Source organism: Oncorhynchus kisutch, linkage group LG25 (genome assembly GCF_002021735.2).
Source record: "Oncorhynchus kisutch isolate 150728-3 linkage group LG25, Okis_V2, whole genome shotgun sequence".
NCBI lineage: Eukaryota > Metazoa > Chordata > Actinopteri > Salmoniformes > Salmonidae > Oncorhynchus > Oncorhynchus kisutch.
Window position 1 is genome coordinate 3,628,622 of NC_034198.2, and position 19,788 is coordinate 3,648,409.

Sequence of the window (19,788 nt, forward strand, 5' to 3'; positions counted from 1 at the left end):
TAAACTCTTCCATGGTACGGGCGATATATTGGACATCCAGGGGTCTATAAACATCAGCAATATCGGGGAATATTTTTTTTTATCTGAAGATGCGAGAATAGGACAAGGCTATATGGGTGGAGCTGCGGTTTATTTAATTAAACATGAGGAGCACCGCACGGTACACTGTGGTCCCAAATTATGGCTTGATTTATTGCTGTTGATGTTCGAGGATCATGACCCGCTGATGCTCTAATGACGCGCATCATTCTGGGCATCCAAAATGTTACCTGCATGACATGACACAAAATTGATAGCCTACGAGATTATGAAAATTAACTCGTGCATGGAGACCTTCTCTAGGCTACCTTTATTTAAAGTGGCATTAGGCATGATAGCATCTTCCCATGGATAATATTTATTATCCATGGGATAATAATGTTTTTGGCTACTGGTGATAAGACCCCCAAATGCGCCACTTTTTCCTCAAATAATGTTTTATAGCCTGTCCTCATCAATGAGGAACACAAATTATCACTGTTTGGCTTTTGTCAATGGAATCGACAGATTGATCCAATTGTTGTCCAGATGCTCTCTCTTTCTAATATGATTTAAATATTGAGAAACACCAGCCCTTCAACCATGTCGAAAGCTAACACTAAAGAGAAGAAATCCTTCAGCAAGAAGCTCTTCCGAAGGGGCTCTGTGGGGAGCTTTATGAACAGAGTTCTCAGGACTCTGTCCCATTTCAGCAACGAGGAGCATGGAGATGAAGAGAAGAACGATGCAAGTTTCATCCAGGTTACTACATGCGGCTCTGTTCCCTCTGACGGCAGTGAATGTAGCGGGTTCCTATTTGGGGACAAGGTCCCCGGAGTTGCCGGACTCAAGAACCATGGCAACACCTGTTTCATGAACGCTATCTTGCAATGTCTGAGCAACACGGAACTCTTTGCTGAATATCTTGCATTGGAACAATACCGTGGAGAGGACAGCTGTCATAGCACCAATGACAAATCGACTGAATCGAATAAACCGAATTCAGCAAACGGTGTTTGTATACAAAGAAAGGGACACCAGCAGGAGTCTGAAGTCACAGAGCAACTGTCTGGTCTCGTCCGTGCTCTGTGGACGTTCGAGAACACCCCACAACACAGTCAAGAATTCAAGGTATGTGGATACATGCGCGGCCAACTATGAATCGTTTGCATTTGTTTTTGGTCGTTTCCTGTTGATAGAAATGGGATTAAGAATGAACTCCGACAGGATTATAAACTCTGCAAAGAGCTCACACTGGAAAGTCAATCAAAGAGTTGTCATGCATGGGTTGTTGCAATGCAGCCACGTGACTAATATGCACCTGCCAACCATTACAATATAACCGCAAAACAGCAACTGATGTGTCTGTTTCATGGTCTTACTTTGTTGCAGAAACTCGTGCCAGTTTACTGTAGGCCCAGCCCTATTGGGTGTCTGTGGGGATTGAATGTGCCAACAAAACTACTGTAGGTCTACCATTGATGCATTCGAAGTGACATTATTAGAAACATAATGGCAACTGCAAGTAGGTGTGTTAGAGCAGGGCGGGAGAAAAAATGGTTGCACGTGGTTGGCCAATCCTGATTTAGTGCTTGGCCTTGAGTGCTGTGCAGTTCAGGAGATATACACACTATTTCCTTCTACTGGCTATCTGAATGCTCTAATTGAGAGCACACATTCAGGGCAGTCCTGACATAGTGTATCCAACCACTCAGGAGTCAAGTAGATACATGTCCCATCAGAGCCACAGGGTCTAACCAACAAGATGAATGAAAGAGGAAAAATCCACCCAAAATATGATTCATCACTAGATACATGTAAGCCTATATCCTGTACCACTATCTTGATTAATCAAATAAATGAGCAACAACCACCAAGTAGCCTAGCAGTGGCAGATTTGATGAATGGATTCAGCAGCAGTGATGAATCTCTGATCTGAATCTCTCTTGCCTCTCTGTTGGATCTCTTTAAATCAGACAGACTTACAGAGTTCAGTTGAGAATGACGTAAACACTTTTGCCACTCAATCGATCAGTCAAATGTAAATATTACATACCCAGCCTAACACCCCAAAGAGCAGGAAATACAGATTCAGAAGCACAGTGGCTAGGAAAAACTCCCCTAGAGAGGAGCCAGGCTCCGAGGGAAATACAGATTCAGAAGCACAGTGGCTTGGAAAAACTCCCCTAGAGAGGAGCCAGGCTCCGAGGGAAATACAGATTCAGAAGCACAGTGGCTAGGAAAAACTCCCCTAGAGAGGAGCCAGGCTCCGAGGGAAATACAGATTCAGAAGCACAGTGGCTAGGAAAAACTCCCCTAGAGAGGAGCCAGGCTCCGAGGGGTGGCCAGTCCTCTTCTGGCTGTAACGGGTGGAGATTTTAAGAGTACACGTGGCTTTCAAGACTTCAGACGTCCATAGATGCAGGGTCAAATAATAACCATGGTGGCTATGAAGGGGGCAACAGTTCAGCACCTCAGGAGTCAATGTCAGCTGGCTTTTCATAGTCAGGCAATTAAAGTTTCAAAGTGAACAAACAGCAGGTTTGGAACAAGGTAGCAAACCAAGGTAACACACCCAGTCAAGTCAAGCTTCTTCAGTTTTCTGACTTTCTGAAAAGCAGAGAGATTGTATTCCTTTAGAGTGTTTGATGGACATTGAAAGGTGTAGAAGCATCTGAACCAACCAGATTGTGTCCCAGCAGCAAGCCTGGTCAGCTTTCTATACCACCATGCCTGTCAGTCACACAACTAAAGATTTCTCTGTGAACCTCTCTTTCTTTGCACCCGGGATGTTATTTTTTTTGTCTATTTCAGTCTTATAACTACATGTCCTGCTTTACCGGTTCAAAGTAAACATTGGAGGGGAATTGAATTGAACAGGCCCATCCAGCAGCACACCGCTTATTCCTGACACTGTTTCTATTTCTGTCAATTTTTCTCCCTTGGTTGCCAGCCAGAGAAGAAATTGTCTTATTCAATCTTGATTCACTCTGGAGTGTGGGGGCATGGTCATGTCTGTGAAGGAGAGGCTCCTTCACTAGAGACATTGGACTCTTTTAAAATATGCAAGCTATTTATGAAAAGCAAGCGTGTTTATATGTTTTGTATTGATTGATTGATTGACATTTTATCTCCGTAACTCCATAATATTTTATCTTGTCATCATTGATATTGCCAATTTTTGCCAGTTTTGCATCGCAGGTCACTTCACAGGTCTACCTGATTAGTTAATTGCTTAAGCCACAGTATAAAACAGGTGTTCAGAATGTTTGAGAGCCATGTCATGGGAGAGGTTGTTTTTAGCACCTTTGAACTGCCAATGGGTATTTCCATCAAAGATGGTCTTTTATATTGACAAGACCCTTTACTCAGGACTTTGTTGAATCACCTTTGGCAGCGATAACGGCCTCGAGTCTTCTTGGGTCTGACGCTACAAGCTTGTGTAACAGTGTGATGTTGTTCCCCTAGATTATGCACCAAGTTGCACACAAGGACCAGTTCAAATAGGCCAGGTCAAGAGGGAATGTTAATAATAATAATAATAATTCAGTGTGTTTTTTGAATGTAATTACAGCTGCATAGCTAATGTTATTTTTTGTTTACAGCTGCATAGCTAATGTTATTTTGGTGTACAAACACTTTTTCATACCTATATTGTAAATGCACTTGATTGTAAAAGTTTTGTAACGAGGGTAAACTCGCGTAACGAGGGTGGCATGTGTGCATAATGATGAGACAACTGGCGAAGGCGAGCATTGGAGAGGGAGTGAACGTGACAGCCGGTACCAGTTAAAACCAGTTATTGAGGTGTATATATAGAAGTAGTTTAGTTCCAAAAAAAGGGGTTCAATATGGGTAAATGTTTTTTCCTGATCATTCTTATATCTCTCAGATATTGGACAGAAACTTCAAAACAAAGGTTGTTTTATTTTTTTCATCAGTATTACCATGTATGAATATTATGGTAATACTAATGATAATAATATTATTCAGTGCATTTCTATGGGCTAATAGCAGTAAGACCAAATTCAATGTTTCATCAAATATATATATATATAGATTTTTATACCTAAAGGGGTCCAAAAATTCTAAATGAAATATCTCAGTTATCCTTGGTATGACCATCTTAAAATAATTCCACATGTTAGCTTTAAGAGGAACTAATATTCGCTTCCAAAGACTGACTAAATATCTTTTTGAGGGGACTTGAAATATCATGCAATACGAATCGTCTTGATCATATATAGAGAACGCCATTGGCCATTTTAGCCAATTTATTGAAAGATAGCCAATGTTACAGGTGACTAGCCTAACCAGCTAATACTGTAAATATCAATGTGCCTTATCTATCACGACATGGGAGACGGAGAGTACAGTTCTCAGATGATTTATTAGAAACGTGGGGTCAGGGCAGGCAGAGGTTCATAATCAGGTCAGAGTCAGGCAGGTACAGGACGGCAGGTAGGCTCGGGGTCAGGGCAGGCAGAATGGTCAGAACCAGGAAAAACTAAGAAACCAAACTAGAGCAACAGGATGGCGGGAGACACCGCTGGTAAGACGATACGAACTGGCAACGGACAAACAGAGAACACAAGTATAAATACACAGGGGATAATGGGAAGATGGGCAACACCTGGAGGGGGGTGGAGGCAAGCACAAAGGCGGGTGAAACAGATCAGGGTGTAACATTATCAGGAAGCTGCATATGCATATTAGCCAATACATATGGCATACCTTGCAAGATAATTTTCTCTACAAACAGTTATACAATGTGCACTGCAATAAGTTCATCAGAGTTTGATTTCTAAAGCAGATGAGTTCTCAAATAGCAGCTGCCCAATACCATGGTGGTCAGCCATAATGTTGGATGCATTGGAATATAAGGTATGGAGAAAGATCTTTTTTAAAGAACGGTAAATTAATGTTTGAGTTTCAAATACTGAATGTTAAGTGAATGTGAGTGTATTTACAATAGGTGGTTTAAATGATTAACTTTCCTCCTAACCTTGTAAAAGTTGACAATTCTTTCATTAGTGTGAGACATGTTTCCATAATGCAAGTTTCATGCGTTTAGACTGAACAAAAAGATAAACGCTACAGTGCATCTAAGTTACAGTTAATCTAAGGAAATAAATTAATTAGGCCCTAATCTATGGATTTCACATGACTGGGAGTACAGATATGCATAAGCTGGTCACAGATACCTTAAAAAAAGGTAGGGGCATGGATCAGAAAACCGTATATGGTCTGACCACCGTTTGCCTCATGCAGCGCAACGCATCTCCTTTGCATAGAGTTTATCAGACTGTTGATATTAGACTGTGGAATGTTGTCTCACTCCTCTTCAATGGCTGTGTGAAGTTGATGGAAACTGGAACACGCTATAGTACACGTCAATCCAGAGCATCCCAAACATGCTCAATGTGTGACAAGTCTGGTGAGTATGCAGGCCATGGAATAACAGGGACATTTTCAGCTTCCAGGAATTATTTACAGATCCATGCGAGACGGGGCCATGCATTATCATGTGGAAGCATAAGGTGATGGTTGCAGATGAATGGCATGACAATGGGCCTCAGGATCTCGTCACGGTATCTCTGTGCATTCAAATTGCCATCGATAAAATGCAATTGTGTCCTTTGTCATTAGCTTATGTCTGCCCATACCATAACCCCACCGCCACCATGGGGCCCTCTGTTCACAACGTTGACATCAGCAAACCGCTCGCCCACACAACGCCATTCAACTGTACCGTTCAGTTGAATCCGGGATTCATTCGTGAAGAGCACACTTCTCCAGCGTGCCAGTGGTCATCAAAGGGGAGCATTTGCCCACTGAAGTCGGTTAAAACGCCGGATTACAGTCAGGTTAAGACCCTGGTGAGGACGACGAGCACGTAGATGAGCTTCCCTGAGACGGTTTCTGACAGTTTATGCAGAAATTCTTAGGTTGTGCAAACCCACAGTTTCATCAGCTGTACAGGGGGCTGGTCTCACACGATCCCGCAGGTGAAAGAAGCCGGATGTGGAGGTCCTGGGATTACATGTGGTCTGCGGTTGTGAGGCTGGTTGGATGTTCTACCAAATTCTCAACAATTACGTCGGAGGCAGTTTATGGTAGAGAAATTAACATTAAAGTGTCTGGCAACAGCTCCAGTGGACATTGCTGCAGTCAGCATGGCAATTGTACGCTCCCTCAAAACTTTGGCATTGTGTGACAAAACTGCACATTTAGAGTGGCCTTTTATTATCCCCAGGACAAGGTGCACATGTGTTATGTTAATGCTGTTTTATCAGCTTCTTGATATGCCACACCTATCAGGTGGATGGGTTACCTTGGCAATGAAGAAATGCTCACTAACAAGGATATAAACTAATTTGTGCACAACATTTTATAGAAATAAACTTTTTGTGCATATGGAAAATGTATGGGATCTTTTATTTCAGCTCATGAAACATGGGACCAACACTTTACATGTTGCGTTTATATTTTTGTTCAGTATACATTCGAGTATACACCTTTTAATGAGTACGGAGGTACATAGCAAAGGTGTCTCAGGCAGTATTTGAAGCAAGGGCGAACTTGTGATGTAGACATTGGGTGGGGGGCGACAGTAGACGTGGTTCCGCAGGGAATTTTGAAGAGTATATGGAGGGGTATTCTGAAAACGCAGTATATTTTATTGATTTTATTTATTTAACTTGGCAAGTCAATTAAGAACAAATTCTTATTTACAATGACGAACTACCAAAAGGCAAAAGGCCTCCTGCGGGGACGGGGGGATTAAAATGTAAAATAAATAGAATAAAAATACAGAACAAAACACACAATACTAAAGAAAGACCTAAGACAACATGACAACAACGTGGTAGCAACACAAAACATGGTACAAACATTGGGCACAGACAACCGCACAAAGGGCAAGAAGGTAGAGACAACAATACATCATGTAAAACAGCCACAACTGTCAGTAAGAGTGTCCATGATTGAATCTTTGAATGAAAAGATTGAGATGAAACTGTCCAGTTTGAGTATTTGTTGTAGCTCGTTCCAGTCGCTAGCTGCAGCTAACTGAAAAGACGAGCGACCCAGGGATGTGTGTGCTTTGGGACCTTTAACAGAATGTGACTGGCAGAACGGGTGTTGTATGTAGAGGATGAGGGCTGCAATAGATATCTCAGATAGGGTGGAGTGTGGCCTAAGAGGGTTTTATAAATAAGCATCAACCAGTGGGTCTTGTGACGGGTATACAGAGATGACCAGTTTACAGAAGAGTATAGAGTGCAGTGATGTGTCCTATAAGGAGCATTGGTGGCAAATCTGATGGCCGAATGGTAAAGAACATCTAGCCCCTCGAGAGCACCCTTACCTGCCGCTCTATAAATGATGTCTCTGTAATCTAGCATGGGTAGGATGGTCATCTGAATCCAGGTTAGTTTGGCAGCTGGGGTGAAAGAGGAGCGATTATGATAGAGGAAATCAAGTCTAGATTTAACTTTAGCCTGCAGCTTTGATATGTACTGAGAGAAGGACAGTGTACCGTCAAGGCATGCTCCCAAGTACTGGTATGAGGTGACTACCTCAAGCTCTAAATCTCAGAGTTGGTAATCACACTGGTGGGGAGAGGGGCATTCTTCTTACCAAACCACATGACCTTTGTTTTGGAGGTGTTCAGAACAAGATTAGGGTAGAGAAAGCTTTGTTGTAGAGTATTTAACACAAAATCCGGGGAGGGGCCAGCTGAGTATAAGACTGTATCATCTGCATATAAATCGATGAGAGGGCTTCCTACTGCCTGAGCTATGTTGTTGATCTAAATTGAGAACAGCGTGGGGCCTGGGATCGGGCCTTGGGGTACACCCTTGGTGACGGGCAGTGGCGGAGATAGCAGATGTTCTGATACACTGCACTCTTTGATAGAGGTAGTTAGCAAACCAGGCCAAAAACCCCTCAGAAACACCAATACTCCTTATCTGGCCCACAAGAATGGAATGATCTACCATATCAAAAGCTTTGGCCAAGTCAATAAAAATAGCTGCACAATATTGCTTAGAATCAAGGGCAATGGTGACATCATTGAGGACCTTTAAGGTTGCAATGACACATCCATAACCTGAGCAGAAACCAGATTGCATACCAGAGAGAATACTATAGACATCGAGAAAGCCAGTCAGTTGATTATTGACAAATGTTTCCAACACTTTTGATAAACAGAGCAAAATAGAAATAAGTGGAGGGATGAGAATTGTGTGTGTTCGGGGGAAGTGGCTAACTTCCTGCATTTCAACACATTTTGGGACAGAGAGAAAGATGTGCCGTTTAAAATGCTGTTCTATACATTTTGATATGAGTCAGATTTTTTTTGTTGCAGTTTCAAAGCACATTTCCTGCAATTCTACATATTTTGCTACGGGGCAAAGAGAAAAAATTTGCTGTTTTATAGCTCATCTCATGCTATTTTTCATGTTTTGCCATGAAGATGAGGAAATCGTGCAGTTTTAAAGGAAATGGCCTGTTACTCTACACATTTTGCAATGAGGCTAAGAGAAAATGTTGCAGTTTTAAATGAATTGTCCAGTGAAAATGTCACTTTTAAAAGTTCATATTATGTTAACTCATACCCAAACAGAGCATGTGAGCCGTTCATCGCTCACGGAGCAGTGCTTGCGCACCTCAGAGAGATTAAAGTAGATGTGACGTGTCAAAATTTTGATTGATGACCCTATGTGAACCTATGTGAACTCTATGTGAACCCTATGTAGTGATGACGTGTGCATGTCTTCTGGTCAGGCAAGCCTGGTTAGGTGGGGGCTATGGGGTGAGTAAGGGTCCATTTGACAGGCCGTTAATGATTGATGACCCAAGCCTGATTTATGACCCTATGTAATGATTTATGACCCTATGTCATGTAGAAGGGTGCATGCCCAGGGGGGGTTGGTGGGGTTGAGTAAGTGACCATGTGTCAGGTCAACCTGTTACTGTTTCTCACGGTTTGGGTTGGTTAAGGCCCCTTATAAAGCCGCTGAACAATTCCTGTTTAAGAGTGCACAAGATCTTAAGAATAACCATGGAATTTGGGATCGGTACCAAAGAAGTGATGACGGTAACAACTGAAGCAGGCCTTCGGGTTGCCCATAGAGCAAGGGCAAAGTATCAACCAGCAATATATGATGCGCCAAAAAAACGTTTTTTAAATGTGTATAGAACCCAAATACCGCCAGCAAATGCTCTGACAGATCAAGTGTTGATGTCTAATGGCCAGCAGTTGGGGTATCGGTTTGATTACCTGGCCTGTAGAGTGACCCTCTATACGGTAGATGAAGGAGAAGAATATACAGACCAGACTGTAGGCTTGGAATATGGTGTTGAAGACTGGTCGGTTTTTCGCAAGGTTGTGTGTCCTGAACTGAGCCTTATCACCAAGGGGTATAGTGTGTTCACGGGCCACGAGACCCGTTGGGAAGGTACCCCTGACTCCTCAGGACAAATATTTCACAGGGTGAAAATACAAAGACAGAATGGCCGACCGTGCGGCAGCGTGGAGTTCTATATCGGCACCGAGGCAATCCGAAACCACAACCTTAGGGGTGGTGGCCTGACTGGGGATACCCGACTGCGTCTGCTTATTCCTTTTAAGAGTTGGGATGTACTGGAATTGAAAATGTTGCAACCGTTGGATGCTCTCTTTGTACAGAGCCAACAGCGTCAGAGCCTTGTTCATTTAAAGAAGTGCATAATATATACGAATCGTAAAGATTACGATGCAAAAGAGCCTCAAGAAGATACAGCGTCAGAAGAAAACTAAGTAAGCGGATGCTTTAACCCCGCCCCCCCAGATACCCAATGGCCTTGTTCTACAATAAAAAGAAAAAAGCAGCCAGTTCTTCATTTCAGCATACACCATGGATCTCCAGACCATCTACGAGGAAGCCACTACGTCATGGGGGCCCGACACTAAAGACTCTATGCCACGAAGCCCTACACTCTACGCACCCCTGGCAAGACCCGGGACACCCCCGACATTTACCCAGCCTGAGGATGTGTTTGATGGGGTGGCCAGTACTATTTTTGTGGATACAATCAAGGCCTCTGTAGCTACACTTTTAAACGTGGTGATTGGCGAATATATACGAGAAAAATGCATCGGCTGTGAGATCAATCATCCCAGCCAGCGTCGTCATCCTTGCCTCTACGACCCTCCTAGATACTACTTTTTCAATCATTTTGAGGAGCTGGTGAAAAGACTGTGGTCCTGCCGTTTTATACCAGCGCTGGTCATCGCCCTGGAGTCTATGGGTATTGTGCCGTCTATCCCTAGAGTTTACGGGGTAACCGAAGCCTTCCTACATGAACTGAAGGAGGCCATCTTCATCCATGAGAAACTCAAAGAAATCCGACACACCCTGGTGGACGACAACAAATACAGGGAAGCTGTGGTGGCTGATGTGATGCTTTTCTGGCTCAATAAATCCCAAGAGACCGAGTGACATTTTGTTTATTTAGAGCTATGGGTAACTATGTGTCTACGATGTTTGAGCGAATAAATACATTTTTTCTTTTGAGAGACCTTACAAATGTTATGCATCAGATTATTGAAAATAAAGTGAACAATGTAAAGTTCTACACAACCCACAATACAGGGGTTATTGTAGAGCGTGTGTTAAAAATGGAGCAAATCATGAAACATGTCCGACATACGGGCGAGAGTTTACAATGGTCACATATGGTATCAAGGCTTGTTGAGGATTCTGAAGAACTAGAAATAACTTTGGCTAAGATTTTACATTATTTGTTTGAACCACCCTTTAATGTGAATGTGTATCATATTTGTTGTTTATATACTTATATATCAGACGTGTGTGTTTTAAAAATTCAGCGAAACAAACCTGTAAATCTAAACAATATATACAGGGTGTTGCATGCTGTGATTGTTGAGAAAACGGGGACTTGTATCTTGCAACAAATCCTGAATTGTCTGTATACGTAATAATTGTTGCATTCTTAAAATAAAAATTCACAAACTGAAATGTTGTCGTTATATGAAAGTGGCTCATTACAGTTATTGTACCTCAGAGAGGCAAGAAGGATGGCTGAGCAGCTGTTGAAAAACATATATTATAATCCCTCTAACCCCGGGTCTTATGGGGGTAAAGAGCGTTTACAGAGAGCTATAGTCGAAGAAACAGGTAGTCTGTTAAGCGATGCTAAAGTGAATGAATGGTTATCAGAGCAAGATGCCTACACTCTACATAAACCTGTAAGAAAACATTTTCCAAGAAATATAGTTTTTTCTACGCATCCATTATCCCAATTTCAGGCGGATCTATGTGACATGCAGTCCCTTGCCGATAAAAATGATGGAAATCGCTACATGCTAACGGTTATAGATATTTTCTCTAAATTAGCCTATGTAAGGGTGTTAAAAAATAAGAGCGGGGCAGAGGTGACCAGGGCCTTTGAATCGATCTTGAAGGCAGGAGGCGCACCCAAGAAAGTGCAGACGGATGGCGGAAAATAATTTTTTAATAAAACATTTCAGAAGCTAATGAATAAGTATAATATAGTACATTTTGCTACAGGCTCTGATTTGAAAGCTTCGGTTGTGGAACGCTTTAATAGGACTTTGAAAGAGCGGATGTGGCGCTATTTTACAGCTCACAACACCAACCGATATACAGACATAGTTCAGGATTTAGTAAACGGGTACAACCACAGCTACCATAAGACTATACGTATGAAGCCCTCGGAGGTCTCTTCGGAAAACTCTTTTCAAGTCTTTAAAAATATGTATGGTTTGTTCCCACTTCGCCGTAGTGGGTGACTTGGTGCGTATATCAAAGTTGAGGGGTGTTTTCGACAAAAAATACGAACAAGGCTTTAGCTCGGAGTTGTTTACCGTTACCGAATGTCTGCCACGCATTCCGCCGGTCTACAAATTAAAAGATTATGACGGGGATCTTATAGAGGGATCTTTTTATGAGAAGGAATTACAGAAGGTCCAGTTGGGTAAAGACAAAGTCTTTCACGTGGAGGAGATTCTAGATCAGAAGAGAGAAAAGGGTAAAAAATGGTTACTGGTCCGCTGGAAAAACTGGCCTCAAAAGTTCAACAGTTGGGTATTGGAGCAGGATGTGGTGGAGGCAACGGGGCTTAATTTAAACCCCTAGTCATGATAACTAGCGCATCATTCGCGTGTACACAGTTGGGCATCATGGAACACAGCGGCTTCTACCTGACTCTCCCCAGTAATGCGTCGGCACAGATATATCGTAATAATCAGAGTTCGAAGTATACAACCAATTTTCCAAAGCCTATAGAGTTATCAGAGGCTTGGGAAGTAGGTCTCAGCGAGATTACATACCCCCATAGTTGGTATAATATCAAAGCTAAGGACCGTGATTTTTATTGCAAAAGGTTCTCGGAACCTGCGAAACTTATTAAGCTTAAAAAAGGTTTCTATAGAACCGTCGACAGGATCGTCTCAGAGTTGAATGAACACCTAACCCTGAACAAGATGGAAATATTCCTATTCTACAATCCAATCCATAAAAGGATACAAATCTCAGGGCCTGCTAACGGAGGTATAAAGACCAGCGGTAATTTATCCTACATGTTGGGGATGGGTCCCAATAAATGGACGTATGTGAACGATAAATTATTCCCATTCCCTGCGGATATACATGCAGGCTTTTACAACATATTTGTCTATACCGACATCATAACCTATCAAAGGGTCGGAGACAGCTGTGTGCCCCTCCTGCGAACAGTTCATATAGACGGCAAGGATGGGGACATCGTCACTGTCAATTATGACAAGCCGCACTACGTACATGTCAGCAAGAACTATATTGAAAACATTCTGGTTGAGCTTAAAACGGATCAGAACGAAAACATAGAATTTACTTATGGTAAAACGATTGTAAAACTCCACTTTAGACCCACCAAAACCTCTCTACATATATAATAGCTGTATTATATTTATAAACATAATACAAATAAAAGTGTTATGGAGCACCATCAGCTCGACCCTAACCGTTATGTTTCATACTATGTGGATCAAGTGGGTAATGGACTACCAGGATATCATGGAGCGCCGACAATGTATGGTTCGGGGATAGGAGGTATATTCCGTAACCTCTTCAGGATGGTTTTACCGTTTATGAAGAGAGGCTTCAGCATAGCCAAACCACATTTAAAATCAGCGGCTAAAAATATAGTAAGTGAGGTTGTAGCCAATGCTATGACCCGAAGGGCGTCACCAGAGGTGGAGCATCAAGAAGGCTCGGGGCTTATGATATTGTCTCGAAGGCCAAAAAAGAGACCCCCTGGTTTAAGGCGTAGGCCGGCACCTAAAAAGCGGCGGTTAACTGTTAAAAGAACCTCAGTAAGTCAAAGACGGGGTAAAGTGAGGAGGTCTGTACCAAAACAGGCTAAAAGAATACTAGGAAGTATTTTCTAAAAGAATAAGTGACATGGCTCTTTTACATCGAATGTCCTCTGAAGCTATAAAGACAGAACTTGATCTTTTCACGGCACCGTTAACGCAGCATTCAATAGATAGATCCAGTTATGTGGAGATAGCCCCTCTCTCTGCTATTACCGATAACGGGCCTATCGAATTTTTCATACCAGGCCATGGTGACAACTATCTGGACCTCAACAACACCTTGGTGCATTTACGTCTAAAAGTGACCAAAAGAGATGGGTCTAATATTGCAGACGATGCCCAAGTGAGTCTCATTAATTACCCCTTGGCCACCATTTTCTCCCAAGTTGATGTGACTTTGGGTGAACGCCTAATCAGTCAAAGCAGCGCTACATACCCTTATAGAGCCATCATGGAGTGTTTACTAAACTACTCCGAAGACACTCTCAAAACCCAATTTAGCGCCGGGCTGTTTAGCAAGGATACTGCAGGAGCCTCTATGGAATCGACAGACCCTTCCACCGGTGCAAACAAAGGACTAGCGGCACGAGCTCGCTACTGCGCCGAATCTCGAGAGTTTCATTTGCTAGGCCCTATACACTCTGACATTTTCTTTCAAGAACGGTTACTCTTAAATTCGGTTGATTTAAGATTAAAATTAACCAGGGCCAAGGATGATTTTTGCCTGATGTCTCCCCAAGACGGGGATTTTAGTTTGAAAGTGTTGGAGGCAACCCTTTTTATTAAAAAAGTATCTGTATCTCCGGCCGTGCGCCTGGGTCACTCACATGCTTTGATGAAAGGAAATGCCCTTTACCCTCTCCAAAGAATTACCATGAAAACCTTTAGCATACCTGTGGGCAGTAGAATCTGCAGTCAAGAAAACCTATTTCTAGGCCCTTTACCTAGATATGTGGTTATAGGTCTGGTTGATCACGCCTCTAATACGGGCAGTTTAGATAAAAACCCCTTTAATTTTCAGCACTTCAATGCAGAGTATGTAGCGCTCTGTCAGGACGGACGTCAGGTTCCGGCGAAGGCTTTCCAACCACAATTTAATAACAACATATCTGTGCGAGAATTTTACAATCTATTCCTGGCTACAGGGCGACATCTAAAAGATCTCTCTTTACCTATTGACAGAAATGATTTTGCAGAGGGTTACACATTGTATGCTTTCAATTTATCACCTGATGATGACACCTCAGGAAATCTGTCTGTGGTGTCCCAAGGTAACCTCAGGCTGGAAATGCGTTTCCGTACACCTTTAGCCTGTACAGTTAGCATGATTGTTTACGCATGCTCTGATTCAATCTTGGAAGTGAATGCCCGAAGACAGGTCTTAGTGGATTATTATTAAGGACCTTTGAACAAAGACATGAATACCCAAGAGTTGGACGGGCTCATGAGCCGCTTGATTGGAAAACAATTTTGTGGAGTGTTGGCTTGTGATGAATTACCTATTGAGATATGGCCTGAGAGGCCTGCAATGTTTATTGTCAATACCCATCCTAAACACATGCCTGGTGAACATTGGCTAGCTATGACATTAGAACAGGAAGGTGGACGAAAAATCTCAACTTTTTTGATTCCTATGGCTTTCCCCCCGGTTTTTCACATTTCCCTAAATCTATTAAAGATTTTTTGACCCTAAACGGTACAAAGATCTACTACAACATCAAACAAGTGCAAGATAACCTTTCCACTACATGCGGTCACCACTGTGTATTTTACCTGTGCCAAAGAGCCCGGGGAGTTTCTTTTGAAGATGTTATGTCTCTTTATAAGGATGATTTAAGAAGTAATGATAACCTTGTATCTTGTTTTATTAGAAAATATCAAAAGTGTTCAAATGTGTGTCCTTTAAGAACGCGTAATCAAGGCGTATGCTCACGTCATATGTTTCAAGAATGCCACAAATGTTAACTTGCTTATTTTTCAAATAAAAAATTTATTGAATTTAATCATAGTCATTCAAAAGTCATTTTCAAAAGTCTAACCACGCCGAGAGATCGGGTTTAGGAAAAGGTCCTGAGACGTTCATGGGAGTAAATGAGTTAGCATCATCGCTTTCATAGGGGGACGGTGTCGTTGGGGCATCTTTAGGGGTGCTGTATCTCGTTGAAGGCTTTTGTTTTAAAGCTTGAATCTGTTGACGAAGCTTATGGTTGGGTACACCGGAGAGGGGGATGTTGAGGATTGCCAGGGCCTCAAGAAACTGACGCCAGCCGGGAGGCCTTCGGTCATCAGCAACCTTGTGGGCAGCCGTGGTACTTTTAAGCAAGTCCTGCATATGGGACCCCCTAACCACAGAGCCCTGAAGGATAAACTCTCCAGAGTCGTTCCAAGCAGCTATCCCCTTTGAGTCTTTTATCTTGTTCATAATGTATTTAACATTCTTCCTGTTACGTAAAGGCACATGTGTCAGTAGGTCATGCATAACTTTATCTTCAAATGGCATTTGAGCTTCACCCGACATATTATCTCCACTAGGTAAGATCGACGGTACAGGCCTTACAGGGGCATGGCTATCGTTAGGTTCGACATCTGTTAAAGGGTCCGGTAGGGAAAGGGTTAAATGGTTAGTCTCTCTCTCCCCTTGCTTTACCCGAGTCAAATACCTTTGCATTAGGTTTGTGTATTTTTGAATCTTATCATAGGGGTTCAATCCTTTTCGGTTCAAAACATCCTTCATGGCCGTATCCAAATGATTTTCCGCTGTTTGTCTGATATCTTCAGGACCCTGCATTTGTTTTTTAAGTCTATCCAACTCTTGTTGAGGCACCAAGTACATTTTAGTGGCCATCACACCACGTGTTCAACCCCCACGTCTGGCCGCAATAAGGCTGGTGATGAAGGGCACGGCTATACTGAGTAAAGGTAGAAGAAAACCCCCAGACTGTTGTATACTATGTCTTTTCTTTTGAAGACTGGCCCTTTTATTGGCAAAGAGTTTGATCGCTGTCTTTTGTCTCCTTAATTTTTTCAATTGGTTCAGGGTGAGTGGAATGCGTCCTTTGAGAAGATTCAAAGCAATCTCACATAGGGCTAATATGAGATCTGAAGAACAGCGACCCAAGATGGCCTTCCGTTCTTTAGCTGTAGAACCCACTAGCCTTCTCAAGAGGGGGAGGTTTCTTTTTAAACGCAGAGACATAGCGTTTACTTTTTAGGAAGGTATGCAGCAGGCCTCTCCCCCGGAAACAGCCCTGTACGTAGCCTAAGGTGTTCTGGAGTATTTGCTTTTAAATCCACGATTAAATAAGAAAATGGCTCTTTGGTAGCGTCCTCATAGCTCTCCATAAAGTATGATTTCCGTCCAGGGTACATCTGCTGAGCTAGAGTGCTAATTTGCAGTTTGTCTCTAGGATTTTTAAACAATACCATGTAGTTGGCATTCAAGCTAATGGTCCGACTATTTTTACCTTGGTGAAACACATTCTGGACCAAGTAAAGCACGGACAGGTTTCTATGATGAGTATATTGGGTAAAAGCTCGTGCAATTTCAGGGTGTTCGCTACCAGCAAATAGCATATCGTCCAAAACCAGCAGATTATTTACATGTGGGGGGAGAAGTTCATCATCAGACAGAGAATCGGGTATTCCTTCAACAAACTTGATTTTTATTGTCTTCAATAATTCATCATACAGAGGTTGGTAACATGTATAACACCATACAATATTGTCAGGCTTTTGAGATAACACATGTTCAGAATTCTCTAAAATACTTTTTACAAAAAAAGTTTTACCACTGTTTGAAGGGCCTGCAATTAATGCTGAAAAAGGCAATTGTAGACGGGGGTCAAAACCCTCGACAGCAGTCATAATATCTTAAGCTTTAAGACACACTGGGGCTTGTAGCATAAGTCAGTAGCCAAAGGGCAATGTGGTACCGTCAGGCAATAGCTGTCTCTTGTCATAGACTACCCTGAATCTTTTAGTGAGTGGTGCGTTTCTTAGATGGAACCCCTTTTTATCCCTCACTATTTTGTTGTAGGAGCTCAAAATCTCCAAGTCACTATTCTTGTCCTTTACGAACCCCTCGACCAAGCGCGTGATTGATTCCAAGTTTACACGCGGTGCATTTTCATAGTTTTGAGTCACGCCTTTGGCTTTCAACACCACGTGATTGGCTTTAGTCCTAAAAGCATAGCTTTTTGGACCACATGAGGACCATTCTGTAATATGGTCACCCTCTTCGAGTTCACTCGTTAAACCCCCAAGATAGTTGCTAAGTGGGGGGGTCCAATCCCCCGGTTTGCTTACATAGACCACAGAGTCTGTGTCGTGGTAAAGAACCCGCCTCTGAAGCTGTTCCATGAGGGTGTACAGTTCAAGGCGGCCATAGGCTGTGGTAAATGCTGCAAGAAACACATTTACATTACCCGGGGGTAGAACCCACTTTTGGTGGCGCCTCCATTGCACCAAGGCAATGTCTTGACTCAAGAAGGAAAAATGTGAAATTTCGTATTGGTCCGAAAAAACAAATTCCAAAAATTCTTCGGGGTCTTTAATGATCGAAGTTGTTAGCATATTGCATCTCTGCGCTAATTTCCCCCAAAGGGAGTTCAAGTACAATTTCGACACATTTCTTTTGGTTTTGTTGACCTCTATTCTGTCAGGGTCAAGAAGTATGCCTTCTCTGTCATGGTAGTCTTGAATGTACTGGTCTTTACTTTCTTGATCTGTGACCGATGCAGGATAGCCTGAAGCCATCTGCTTGCATCTCAAGAAGGTTTTGATGTACTCTTTAAAAAGTGTGTCTGATTTCCTGGAAAAGTTCCACACTTCAAAGATTTTGGCCACACGATACCCCTTCTCTAAAGCCTTAGAGAATTCTACAGTGACCCATACACCGGTCAGGGCTCTTTCTTGATCTGTGTGATCACAGGGGTTTTCCTGGTTGTGGTTTTCACAGCATGTGCGACAAAGGGGAAAGAAAAGTTTTCCTTTAGGACCCTTGTAAGGCAACACAGGTATAAACAGCCCCCTAGGAGGGTAGACAGTCGCTTTGATTAAACCAAAATAATTTTGGGGTTCGTCAAAGTCGCTGTGAATAATTTCAGGATGCCCTATAGGATAGAATGAGGAACTCATTACATGAGGATATAGGGATGTAAAATCTACATAGCCTATTGTCTCGTCGGGTTGAGCTACATAACGCAATGTCAAAGCATTGGTCCGGCCTCCAAACAAGGCCTGTCGCGGTTCCAGGGGCTCTGGAGGGTCATAATGGGTAAGGAAGGCCTTAACACTAGGATCTGCCTTTTTGAGGGCTGTCCATTCGTGCTCCCACAAAACCACAACTTTTAACCCGTAAGTAGCCTTTAAAGAATTCAGTTTGTCTTGAAACTCTTGGTACATTTCCCCAAAAGTCTTTTGGGTTAGGACACACAAGGCCTGGGGGACAAAGCATAATTTACAACCGTGGAAGAAACAACCGTTGTACTCATACACTGTCTCAACCCCGTCAATCTGTGTGTATCCATCTACATGGTAAGGCCCAAAAGCCTTCTCCCCCCGATTCAAAGCATGTTGGATAAAAATATCTTTATCCTGGGCCAAGTACTCCAACCATTGAATGGAACCACTAGAGTAGGCCTTGAATTGGCGTCGGTAGTTGTCTGGCGATGGGATAGCTATAGATTCAGGAGTTAGATAGTGTGTACGATAGGTTTTCATGCACGCTGATGCAATAGTTGTACAGCTCCAGGGGTCAATGCCCGCATCTTTGATTACCTCTTCTCTGAATCTGAGGCATCCTTCACGAAGTATAACAACGTCATTGTCACAGTATGATTCCATCTCTTTATGGAAATCAAAAGTGCCATGTCTTACGGTCTCGTACCATGTCATGAATCTCTCACGCTCTTTGGGAGACATTTGATCACACCCGTACATTTCGGGGGCTGGATAAGATCCTATATAATGTAGATTCTCCTCAGATGTGAAGAAATGAGGGAAATAGCCTTTGACAGAGTTTTCAAAACCCAAGGCCTCTGGCATTTGAGCCAATCTCATGGGTAAGAAGCTTAAGCTGTCAATGTATCTCTGTTTGAAGGCGGGGTCAACAAAGCATAATATTTTACTCCCTTGAGCTATGACACTGGGGGCCACGCCTTGCTGTATCAAAGGGTTCAGAAGCAGATAGGCGTCATAGGCCCTAGCATTGTGAGCTATAAACGTGAAGTTTCTGTACTGGGCTTTTCTAAAATGTTTTAGAAAGAGCCGGGCACAATTGGGTCCCTCGGCCGACCATTTTTCACCCTTGAAAGTCATGGTTGACACAAAAATAGGCAAATGAACCCCTGATTGCTGATTTGTCTCAAAATCATAAAACACAT

At 42.6% G+C, this 19,788-nt stretch overlaps 1 protein-coding gene across 1 annotated transcript in view; it reads left to right on the plus strand.

Annotated features, from left to right (window-relative positions):
- Positions 1–621: 621 nt before the first annotated feature.
- LOC109869941 (ubiquitin carboxyl-terminal hydrolase 31-like) overlaps positions 622–19,788 on the plus strand; it is a 69,509-nt gene continuing 50,342 nt past the window's right edge. Inside the window, exon 1 of the mRNA XM_031804568.1 lies at positions 622–1,149. Within this exon, the coding sequence (XP_031660428.1) occupies positions 622–1,149 (528 nt within the window). The remainder of the gene's footprint in view (positions 1,150–19,788) is intronic.